Source organism: Panthera pardus, unplaced genomic scaffold (assembly GCF_024362965.1).
Source record: "Panthera pardus isolate Hobbes unplaced genomic scaffold, ASM2436296v1 HiC_scaffold_15, whole genome shotgun sequence".
Taxonomy (NCBI): Eukaryota; Metazoa; Chordata; class Mammalia; order Carnivora; family Felidae; genus Panthera; species Panthera pardus.
The window spans coordinates 40,495,616-40,508,346 of NW_026526710.1; the positions used below are offsets into that span (position 1 = coordinate 40,495,616).

Sequence of the window (12,731 nt, forward strand, 5' to 3'; positions counted from 1 at the left end):
TCTGTTCCAAATAACCAAACAACGGATGCCCTTCCCTCTGCACTGTGTTTGCCGGTCCTGCCAAATAACCAGACCCAAAGGGAACAAGTGCACAGACCCCAAAGCAGCACTAACACTCATGCCACCCAGTCCTAGCTAACAGGCAGCCGACAAGTCCCGACCACATCAATAGGGATGGAGAAGATGACTCCTGTCAGTGTTTTCCTGAAACTTAGCTGCGGATGATAAATGAATCATTCTGAGGCTCAAATGCAAAACCAAACTGTACAACATTGGTACGTTTTGTCCTAACACACCCCGAAGTCAGAAATAGTAGCGAGCCACACAACCAGCTTTTTGACTCTGAAGAATCACTGCCTCACAAGGCACACTCTTTTATGCGTGGGAATAAGTGGTCTGGCTTGGCAACTGCTCATGGTCTGTTGACATTTTATTTATAGTCAAGCTGAGCAGATAATAATAATGGCCATCATTTCCTGGGCCAGGCACGATGCTTAGGGTTTACGCATCTTATTTAATATACACAAGCACCCATTGGTGGGATTATCTTTCCATTTTACAGATGAGGAAACTAAACCGATGCTTGGGGGAACTAGGGCAGCTTGCTCAAAGAGCAAACCAATCAGCAAGCAGCAAGGCTGGAATTCAGCCCAACACTGGACTTCCCACCATATCAGAACACACGCCATGAGACTGTCCATTTCTCAGCACAATAAAGTCAAGCAAAGTGGGGATCACGGCAGGAAAGAGGGGACAGGGTGAGTATGAACTCCAACTATATGTATCCATCCCTATTGATCTGAGGAGCTCCCACAGCCAAGTATTAAGGGTCACTTTGCTGTCTAGACGTCTCCTAGTCCCTGGTTTCCAAAACCTGTTTCTCAGGGTCTTAGGATTCAGTCAAGGCTTTTTAGAGATTGTCCTCTAGGGAAAAGGCAGGGACCAAGGAGGTAGCTGAATGGGTGCAATTCTGGACCCAAGTCTTCCCTTGAATGGAATCTGATTCATCATTTTATACACTCAAGTTCTGTTTAAGAATCGCTAGTGGAAGGGGCTCAGTCGGTTAAACATCTGACTCTTGGTTTTGGCTCAGGTCATGATCTCAATTCGTGGGGCTCAAGCCCCATGTCTTGGGATTCTCTCCCTCTATCTCTGACCCTCCCCGCCCCTGTTCGCTCTCTCTATCAAAATAAATACATAAACATTAAAAAAAATTGCTTGTGGAGGGAAAAACACTGGGGGAAGCTTGGCTCTTCTGCAAGCTTGAAAACCACTGTCCTGGCCAAGGAACTTCTGCAGGACATGGTACCCCCAGACCCACGCTGGCCCTGAGCACCTGGCGATGCTCATGACAACCTGCTGATGGCCGAGGGAGCTGCTTCCAGACCTGCACAGCCACCAGTTTCTTCTGCCCCTCATTTGGGTAACTGGCAGTGACCCTGGACTTGACAAAGACAGCAAGCAGTACACACACAGACAAATTAATAGTGCTAGGGGCTTTCTGAGTTAAGCTTACCTGGCACAGCAGCTTCCATGGAACCTGTAGAAATACAGGAACGGAAAGTCCGGGACACTGAAGAGATCACCTGAGGAGCACAGCAAGGGTGAGACAATGACGCACATGCCCCCCTGCCCCCAGCTGTCCTGGAAAACGCAAGGCAAGGGTCTTTAGCACAGCAGCCATCTGAGCACTGAGCTGCATGGCACTGAATTCACTCTGGCATTCCCAGGGTTTCTAGGTTAGTGGCATTGTCTTAAAATAATAGCGTGATGCTGGGGTGCCTGGGTGGCTCAGTTGGTTGAGCGTCCGACTTCGGCTCAGGTCATGATCTCACGGCTCATCAATTTGAGCCCCACGTTGGGCTCTGTGCTGACAGCTCAGAAGCCTGGAGCCTTTCCGATTCTGTGTCTCCCTCTCTCTCTCTACCTCTCCCCGGCTCATGCTCTGACTCTCTCTGTCTCCCAAAAATAAATAAACATTAAAAAAAATGTTTAAAAAAAAATAATAGTAGGATGCCCATAATGCCTATTTAGCGAGAGTCTGTCCTGTGCAGGGCACTATGCTAAAAGCTCTATGTACGACACCTCTTTCAGTCCTTGTAATTACTGTGTGGTGTTTTATCACCCCCATTTAACTGGTGCTCAGAGAAGTTAAGGGATTTGTCTAGGATTACACAACTCTTGAACTGTGAAGCCAGAATGTACACCCAGTCACTCCAAACCCTACAATCTTTCCTTGTCACCAGGCGGCCATCCTGGCCCAAGACAGAGTACAGGACAAAAAGAAACTTTTTTTTTTTCTTAAAGATTGTTCTATTCTTTCCTGCTTTATGTCTAAAAAAAGGCTGAATGCATGCCTCTGACATCTTTTTCTCATTTTGTGTTTAATTACTGCACAAACGGCACAGGGGCCAGACCGACCATGCTTACTCATTTGGGTGTAAGGTCCAAAGGGTACATTTATTTCTAATGAAGTAAGTCCATTCTTCTAGTTCCATTTGGTGCAAGAGGAAATAATCACACATATTGGCTGCTTCCCTCTCTGGAATTTGAACTTGGTCACAAACAAGAAGTCAGGAGACTGAAAAAGCAAAAAGCCTTCCAAAAATGTCCAGAGGAAAGGAATTAAGCATTTCCACAGCAGATAGCTTAATCCTTCCAAATCTGGAATTTCTGAGACTCTGCAGGAGCCAGACCTTCCAGACCCCCGGGCTTCGGTCTGTCTCTCTGGATCTGGATGGACTGGAGCAAGAAAGGCTGGTCTTCCTCAGGACTCACCGTATGTTAGGTGTGCAGTGCAACATACGAGCAGGAATGCCTTCGTCTCTGAACCTACTAATCAAGAGTTTCAGAACAAGACACACTGGGCTGCTATACTTCCTCAGAGACCTAACTGATTTCAAATAATTCAACCACCTCTTGGCAAGGAAAATGCTGAATTCCAGTGCCCTAGAGGGCTTTTAGCACGACGATTCTTTTGTTTCGTTTGTTCGTATGTGTGAGTTCTTAGCCACGACAGGGTGGGTCTCTTGGGACCTGGTTTTTGTGCAGCCTGACCATAGGTTCAGGGCTCTGGCTTTCTTGCTGCCATAACTCTCCTGAGCGCTTCTCTCGTCTATGTGGACCTGCACAGGTGGAGGGGCTTTGCACACAACACCATCGGGCTCAGATACCTAGTGCGTGAAATACACAGTATCTGTGGAAGTGCCTTTCCACACAGAGGCGACAGCGAGGTAACCCTAGGCACCCCAGCCCCAGAGCCCCCTGTTCGGTCGGGCGAGGCGACAGTCCATGCAGGCTTTGCGCTGTCTCTCTGGCAGCTGTGGTTCTTGGCCCTGTTCCCACTTCCCTTCCGGTTTCAGAGAAACTGCAGTGCAGTCAGCGTGATGATGAGGAGGGGCAGAGAGGAGATCAACTAAGTGCAGGACCTCAATATTCTTCTGGCGCCGCCTCCTCTCTGCACCCAGGCTGTCCTCAGAAATGCTCCAGGGACATGAATGAGATTCACGGAGCATTGGCAGCCTTTCCGGCCCAGCACAGGCTGCTGAGGGGCTCTAATGAGCAGTGGAGTGCTGAGAGGTGGACTGGAAAGGAGGAAGGCAAAGGAAAAATCACAGTCCTAGGAAATTTACCAGTCACATGATAACCTTCACCCAAATCATAAAAACTGATTCGATAAATTATTGAGAGAGAAAACAGCTTATTTTTGAGCCATTTCTATGACCTCCATATATTTCTCACACAGTACTAGTTGACCATGCCTGTCTCTCCTTTTGTAACCATCAAGTCCTTGCGAGGTGGGACCGTACGTTACCCATATCCACTGTGTTAGGATCAACCCATAATAAGCACTACGGAACCGAAAGTATCCAAAACACCTAAACTCTTCTTGCTTCCCCTGCAGAGAATGTTCCACTTTCCAGTTGGCTATGCTGGTCTTTAATTTCAAATTTGCCCCACATGCTTCCCCTCTGATGCCTTCAGCCTGCCTTGTCTTTTACTAGAGTTCTTGAACAAAGAGGGTGCGTGCCAACCTCTAAAGAGCAAAGGTTAATGACCACATGACAAATGGCCCTGAAAATGAGGCAGTGTGTGGCTGGCTGGCCCAACCTCAGTAGAATGAAATTCAGGGACCTAAAAAATTGGTAAAGATGCTCAAAAGACCACTCCTGCACCAGCGATTGTGAACTGCACAATTTAAGCACAGATTAAGTAGTTCAACAGTCGTAAACATAGTTTGTGGCAACAATATGCAGCTTAGGCAATAAAGTTCGAATTGAGCCCTCACTTTTAAGTTTTTATTTAAATTCCAGCTGACATACAATGTAATACTAGTTTCAGGTGTACAATATAGTGATTCAACACTTCCGTACAATGCCTGGGGCTCATCACAACATGAACCTTCATTTTTATGCTCCAGTTAAAATCTGCTGACTTTCCGAGTGAGGGAATGAATCCGAATTCTCTGAAGACTGCAGAACATGAAACTGCCATGGTGAAAAGCGTGGCCCAATCTTACCACACTCAAGACTTACTGATATTTGAACATCAAGACAACTTCCTCTCCCCACATTGTAGCCCTCGGAACGGGCAGGAAAATGGAAGGTCAGCTCCAAGAAGTAATTAGTGCTACTTGCTCTCATCTCACACGTGAGCAAGAGGCGCACCAGGTAACAAGGTCATTTCTGGGTCAGATTCCTGTGGTTTTCTCTCTGTTTTGGGTGCTTGAAATTCTCTCCCTTTGAACACACAACAGAAGGGCTCAGTACAAATACGAAATACACACTTTCAAGCAAAGAAAGAACTTCTCTTCTCTACTAGTGCTTAAAATGGTCCAAGGGGAAGCAAGGTTCCAGGATTCTTGAAGCCTCTGCATGAATCATGAGGTTGAAAGATTAGAGGGGGAGGTGGATTTCATTCACCAAGAAGCAAACCCAGTGCCCAAAGGGGGAAAAGTGGCAGGGCCAGAACTAAAGAGACCTACCCAATCCCTACCACCATGTCCCAAGTACTCCAAAAGTGTGTCCCAAAGCCCCATCCTATGCATCTAAAAAACCGCTTATCTTTCTAGTCACTCGGGAATGAGTGAGAAGGGTAGCTCATACAAAAGCACTAGCAAGAGACCACAAAGACTAGCTAAAATAAGGCTGACAACACCAAATGTTAGTGAAGATGTGGAGCAACTGGAACTCTCAGACATTGCTGAGTAGGGGTGTAAAATGGTATAAACACTTTAGAAAACTGGCACTTTCTTAAAAAGTTAAAACTACATCAACTCTAAGACACAGAATTCTAAGTATTTATCCAAAAGACAAGAAGAGACAAAAAGTCCTGTATAAGAATGTTCATGAGCACCAAAAACCAATAAATACGTAGGAATAAACATAACCAAGGAGGTGAAAAATCTATACACTGAAAACTACAGAAAGCTTATGAAAGAAATTGAAGAAGACACAAAAAACTGGAAAAATATTCCATGCTCTTGGATAGGAAGAATAAATATTGTTAAAATGTCAATACTACCCAAAGCAACCTACATATTCAATGCAATCCCTATCAAAATAGCACCAGTACTCTTCACAGAGCTAGAACAAACAATACTAAAATTTGTATGGAACCAGAAAAGACCCCAAGTAGCCAAAGCAATCTTGAAAAAGAAAACCAAAGCTGGAGACATCACAATCCTGGATGTCAAAGCTGTATTACAAAGCTGAAATCATCAAGACAGTATGGTACTGGCACAAAAACACTCAGATCAATGGAACAGAATAGAGAACCCAGAAATGGACGCACAAACGTATGGCCAACTAATCTTTGACAAAGCAGGAAAGAATATCCAATGGAATCAAGACAGTCTCCTCAGAAAGTGGTGCTGGGAAAACTGGACAGTGACATGCAGAAAAATCAACCTGGACCACTTTCTTACACCATACACAAAAATAAGCTCAAAATGGATGAAAGACCTAAATGTAAGACAGGAAGCCATCAAAATCCTCAAGGAGAAAGCAGGCAAAAACCTCTTTGACCTTGGCCACAGCAACTTCTTACTCAACTTGTCTCCAGAGGCAAGGGAAACAAAAGCAAAAATGAACTATTGGAACTTCACCAAAATAAAAAGCTTCTGCACAGCGAAGGAAACAATCAACAAAACTAAAAGGCAACTGACAGAATTGGAGAAGATATTAGCAAATGACATATCAGATAAAGGGTTAGTATCCAAAATCTATAAAGAACTTATCAAACTCAACACCCAAGAAACAAATAATCCAGTGAAGAAATGGGCAAAAGACATGAATAGACACTTCTCCAAAGAAGACATCCAGATGGCCAACCGACACATGAAAAAAATGTTCAACATCACTCATCATCAGGGAAATACAAACCAAAACCACAATGAGATACCACCTCACACCTGCCAAAATGGCTGACATTAACAACTCAGGCAACAACAGATGTTGGCGAGGATGCGGAGAAAGAGGATCTCTTTTGCACTGCTGGTGGGAATGCAAGCTGGTGCAGCCACTCTGGAAAACTGTATGGAGTTCCTCAAAAAATTAAAAATAGAACTACCCTACAATCCAGCAATTGCACTACTAGGTATTTGTCCAAGGGATACAGGTATGCTGTTTCGAAGGGGCACGTGCACCTCAATGTTTATAGCAGCATTATCAACAATAGCCAAAGTATGGAAAGAGCCCAAATGTCCATCGATGGACGAATGGATAAAGAAGATGTGGTACACACACACACACACACACACACACACACACACACACACACACTGGAGTATTACTTGGCAATCAAAAAGAATGAAACCTTGCCATTTGCAACTACGTGGATGGAACTAAAGGGTATTATGCTAAGCAAAATTAGTCAGTCAGAGAAAGACAAATATCACATGACTTCACTCATATGAGGACTTTAAGACACAAAACAGACGAACATAAGGGAAGGGAAGCAAAAAGAATATAAAAACAAGGAGGGGGACAAAACATAAGAGACTTTTTTTTTAATCTTTTTTTGTAATGTTTATTTATTTTTGAGAGAGAGACAGTGTGAGTGGGGGAGGAGCAGAGAGAGAGGGAGACACAGAATCCGAAGCAGGCTCCAGGCTCTGAGCTGTCAGCACAGAGCCCAACACAGGTCTCGAACTCATGAACCGTGAGATAATGACCTGAGCCGAAGACAGACACTTACTGACTGAGCCACCAGGTGCCCCAAGAGGCTCTTAAATATAGAGAACAAACAGAGGGTTACTGGAGGGGTTGTGGGAGGGGGATGGGCTCAATGGGTTAAGGGCATAAAGGAATCTACTCCTGAAATCATTGTTGCACTATATGCTAACTAACTTGGATGTAAATTAAAAATAAATTATATAAAAAAAAGGATGTTCATGAAAGCTTTATTTGCAACAGCCAAAAACTGGAAACAGCCCCGGTAAGCATCAGCAGGTGAATGGATAAACAAAAGGAGGTATGTTTATTTGCTAGGTATGTTCATACGCTAGCACCCTACTCAGCAATAAAAGGGAATAAACTGGTGATACATACAAGAACCTAGATGAATCTCTGAACACTGCATTGAATGAAAGGGCCAGACATAAAGGAATACTTCCGGGGTGCTTCCATTTATATGAGGCTCTAGAATAAATAGAATTTATCTATGGACACAGAAATCAGATCATGGTGGCTTTGGTGCTAGGTGAGAAGGGAGTAATGAAGAAGGGGCAAGAGGAAACTTCCTAGTGACAGAAATGGTCGATATCTTGATGGGAGTAAGCTACACGGGTGTATACATTCGTCAAAATTGACCAGGCCGTACACAAGATAGGTGCATTTCATACACGTAAATTATACCTCAATTTTTTAATGTTTTAAAAGCACTACTAAATAATTAAGATACAAGTTAAAAAAAAGAAGAGGTGAAAGGAAACCAAAGGGAAGAAAGTCATGCTTTAAAAATATCAGCAATTGGTGGGGCTCCTGGGTGGCTCAGTCGATTAAACATCCGACTCTTGATTTTGGCTCAGGTCATAATCTCACGGTTTGTGAGTTCAAGCCCCGCCATCAGACTCTGCGATGACAGTGCACAACCTCCTTGGGATCCTCTCTTTTCCTTTCTCCTTCCCTCCCCCCTCTCAAAAATAAATAAATAAACTTTAAAAAATAAATAAAAATAGAAATGTCCGCAATTGTTAACAGATCCTTCATAAAAACACTGTACCCATGGGCCTGAGACTTAACTGGGTCTCAACTGGTGCAGGTGCGGGGAATCAGGAAAATGCCCTTCCTGACACTCCAGCCCTGCAGTGGACATTCTAGATGGAAAGTGTAATAAGCAAGTGGGGAAGAATAAAGGGTTGTTCTCATTTAAAAATGGGCTAGACTACTCATGGGTACAATGAGAAAGCTAACGAATTGGAAGGAATTGGAGCTCCCCCATCACAGCAGTCCTCGAATACCTCTGGAGGAGAGGTATTTTCCTCAGGTGTTTTATTTGCTTAAACTCTGTAATAATTGTAGACTGCTATGAGAAAACATCACCAGGACCCATCAAAGAGTTTAGGGTAAATGACTTGGGTTTATAAAGCTGAGAAAAACTGATCCCCTGGTTCTCTTCTAGATTCTGAGCTTCCATCATCTCTCATACCAGATTTCTACCTTAATATACCTATCTGCTTGAGTTATCCACTCTACCAAACAAATATAACCATTTTACTGTGCCTGAGTGCTTTTTGAAGCAACAAGTCGCTGCTTACAGCTGTTCATGTTGTGCACTGCCCAACTTCAAAGGGCAGGGCACTGTTCGGCTAGACCACAACAGTGTGTGGCAACCCTGAGAGTTTCGAAAAGTTAAAGCGAATCAAAACCTAGACAGTGACTTTCATGTGGTTTTCACAAGCAGCCTCCCTACTCTAGTCAGGATTGTTTTGCTTACTCAACAGCCCCGAGTCAAGCAGGCACTTAAGGGCCAGCCCTTTGATACTAAGGTTTCAAGTCAATGGCACTCCACTGACCAGAGGTGAAAAGAGAAACGGCCACACACATCTTTAAGGCCCCTTGGCACACAATTTGTAGAAGTTCTAAGAAAGCAGCAAACGGGATCATGGTGACCACACGCAGAGTACCGTCATAACACAGAAGTAGGTGTGGTTTTACAGTGTTTCCCTGGGACGCTCATGGATTAAAAGCTGAACTTGGTGCTGGTACAGATGGAAATCTTGGGCTTCTTCCAGAAGGCTGCCACCAGTCTGTATATAACCCCACACACACACCTTCACCGGGGCCTTTGCCAGAGCCCTGCTATGATGGCTACTGAGGCCAGAAGGATTCCTGAACCCTACAGCTCTGGGGCATCCCTTCACTGGGAGCCTCAGCCACCTGCAGCAAGGGAGGCCAAGGCCACCTCAGCTGTTGACACCAGGGTCACAGCCAGTCTCACAGGCCAGCAAAATCCTTCTCAGGAGCCCAGCTTTCTTTACCTGGCCCCTGCAAAGATAATCACCTCCACTACCTGAAAACCACAACGCACAAACTTGCATGCAGGAGTCCTTCCAGGGAAGCATACAGAGCCTCTCTCTGATGAGCCCCATGGGAGTTACAACGCCCTGAGCTGCCCACCACAGACTCATCCTCAGCCATTCACCATACCGTGCAGTCAAAACCTGCAGAAGGAATGGGGGTGAGTATCTGACGTCCATTCAGTTGTTGTTGTTGTTTTTGAATATAATCTGAAGGAAAATTCATTGTTGTAAATATCTTTTTCTGGTATAACTGAGTTCTAAACAGGTTCTCAAATAAGAGCGATTTGTTTTTGTTTTTGTTTTTGATGCCCTATACATTTTTTTTTAATTGAGATATAATTCACCCTTCTAAAGTGGCTCCCGGGTGGCTCAGTTGGTTGAGCGTCTGACTTCAGCTCAGGTCATGATCTCATGGTTCATGAGTTCGAGCCCCACGTTGGGCTCTGTGCTGACAGCACGGAGCCTGGAGCCTGCTTCGAGTTCTGTGTCTCCCTCTCTCTCTGTTCCTCCCCTGCTCATGCTGTCTCTCTCTGTCTCTCTCTCTGTCTCTCTCTCTCTCAAAAATAAATAAACATTTTAAAAAATAAAGTGTACAATCCAGTGGTTTTTAGCATATTAACAGAGTTGTACACCATCACCACCAGCAAATTCCAGAACACTTTCATCACCTCAGAAAAAAAAAAATCTGGGGCCTATTTAAAAAAAATTTTTTTTTTGAATGTTTAATTTTTTTGTGTGTGAGACAGAGAGAAAGAGAGCATGAACAGAGGAGGAGCAGAGAGAGAGGGAGACACAGAATCCAAAGCACACTCCAGGCTCTGAGCTGTCAGCACAGAGCCTGACATGGGCTCGAACTCACAAACCATGAGATCGTGACCTGAGCCAAAGTCTGATGCTTAACCACACTGAGCCACCCAGGTGCCCCAAGGGGCCTATTTTAAATTACTCTTCTGCCTAGGCCATTCTGCAACCATAGGCTACTGACCACTTTGTGTTCCCAGAGAGTAAGTAAGTGCCCAAGATATTCTTGCATTGACCTAAAAAGTTTAGCAATATCTCAAGATGAAATGTGGGATTGCTGGCCAAACCGTATAAACTATTACCAGCATCACTCTGCTCAGAAACTGGTAGACAAAATGGCCCTCAAACTGATGAGGGAGCATAAGGCAAGCTGACAGGCCGCAGCCCTGCCCACCCCCCAACCCCCAGGTGGGATATGTGTGATATTCCTCCCACTCCTTGGCTGCCCAAGAATGAAGGAAAGGGAAAAAAACAAATGGTTAACTGATAGAGATCATAGTCCTGCAGGACCTAAGTCTCCATTACCCCTCCACAGTGATGTGGGAATCAAAGGCAGAAGGAAATGGCAGATAGAACTAAATTTCCTTATAACCTGCAGCCCCTTGACAAACACTTGAGGCTCGCAGAGTAAAACGTTTTTCCAGGAACTTCCTACTGTTTTAATGCTAATGCTTTGCTAGAGGGAAAAACAACCTTAGCTTGACAATGGCTAGGCCTCCACTATCCTGGGAGTCTTCTTTAGCATACGAAAAGCTCACTAGAAACTTCCCATGGACTTTACCTCCCCCAACTCCATAGTATATAACCAGTCTCTCTTCATGGTCCCTGGGCAGCTCTTTCTGCCCACGGGTCCTGTCTCCATGCTTTAATAAAATCACCTTTTTGCACCAAAGATGTCTTCAAGAATTCTTTCTTGGTCATGGGCTCCAGACCCCCCATGAACCCCACTATCACCCCAAAAACCTCATCAAAACCAAGAGAAGCTCCACAAGGAAGTTTAGTAACACTGAAGGTATTCACTCACTCCAGAGACTTTATAATAAACTGTAGAATCACTGAAAAAGAAGCATTTAAAAAGAAAAACCTGAGAGAAGGGTCAGGAGACCTAAACTCCAGTCTCTCTCTGCTATTCACCTCCCCTGTACCATCTTGACCATATCCCTTAACTGCTCTGGGCTTCAATTTCCTCATTTGTAAAATATGACGGCATCAAGGATAATCACTAAGATTCCTTCCAGCTCTGAGAATCATGAGTAACAACGAACAAGCATCACCTCTTGGTTGAAAGGCTGAGGGATTTCTTGAGGTGAGAACCATTCGCCCAAATCCACCAGTAATCACTCAGGGAGCAATAAGCATGCAAACCAAGCAGAACCAGCAAACTTTCCAAAGGCTTTGACCGAAACACATCTCAAAGGGGAGGTTCCTTAGGGGGCTCTGCAATGTCTGGTGGGTGGCAACCTCCTGGCCGTGCGAAAGAATGACAAGAGCGCATGTAAAGGCAGACAACCAGCAGTATGGGTGAGCAGACTGTTCAGGGTCAACACCATGGGGTCCATATGATTTTTATTTTACAAAGGATAGGCTTTCAACACGTGAGAGTGCAGCGAGCACTCCACAGCAAACCTCAGAGTCTGGAGATAACACCAGACTGTGGGAACGTGCAGAAAATAGATGCGCATCAGTGTGGGCAAGTGTAGACTAATGCATTGAGAAAAAGGTAATTCAAATTATCCCCATGAGGCACGGTTTGGATGGGTCACATACAATCTAGAAACACTGAGTCACTCTCGACAGTTCCCTCAAGATACTAATTCAAAGAGTCTGAAGCAGCTAAAAGCACCAACAGAAACCTTTCATTGTTTTGGGCACCATAGGAGCTAGAAAGGGCCTTAGAAACAACCCGGTTCACCTTTCTCATTTTAACTGAGACTCTGAGAGCTCGGGAAATGTCTCATGCACAGCAAATGGCCAACAAACATTAGTTTAAGGAGCGTGGCCAAGAAAACATGTATTTCCAGCCATACTGCACACAGATACTATTTCCTTATCTTTGGCACCAACTTCAAAACGGTAAAAAACCACAATGGAATAGAGTATTGTGGGCAATTCCTGAATCTGAAAAACCACTATAGAGTAACCAAGGCAGCAACAAGGTAAAGGTAAGCTTTAAAACTTGACTTCCTTAATCAGGAATCTTGAATATTGCAGGCTAATATATGATAAAAAGGTATGAAAGGAGGTCAATTAGAAGTAGGGTGAATTTGAACTTTCTCACCAAATCCTTTAGCACTAGGATTGAAGAGTGATTCTGGATGTTTGAAGAAGGAACTTTAGAAGTGGAGAAGGTGAGCACTAGTTTATCCGGCAGATAACAAGCCTGTCTGTACATCTGAGACCACACCAG

At 44.5% G+C, this 12,731-nt stretch overlaps 1 protein-coding gene across 4 annotated transcripts in view; it reads right to left on the bottom strand.

Moving 5' to 3' along the window:
- The window catches only part of TMEM241 (transmembrane protein 241), a 134,013-nt gene that overhangs the window by 62,657 nt on the left and 58,625 nt on the right, over positions 1-12,731 (bottom strand). For all 4 annotated transcript variants that reach the window (XR_008422240.1, XR_008422241.1, XM_019465553.2 and 1 more), the window contains exon 12: positions 1,517-1,586. Coding sequence is in view for 2 of the 4 variants with exons in the window: in XM_019465553.2 (XP_019321098.1) it covers positions 1,517-1,586 (70 nt within the window). In the remaining 2 variants the exon portion in view is untranslated. The remainder of the gene's footprint in view (positions 1-1,516; positions 1,587-12,731) is intronic.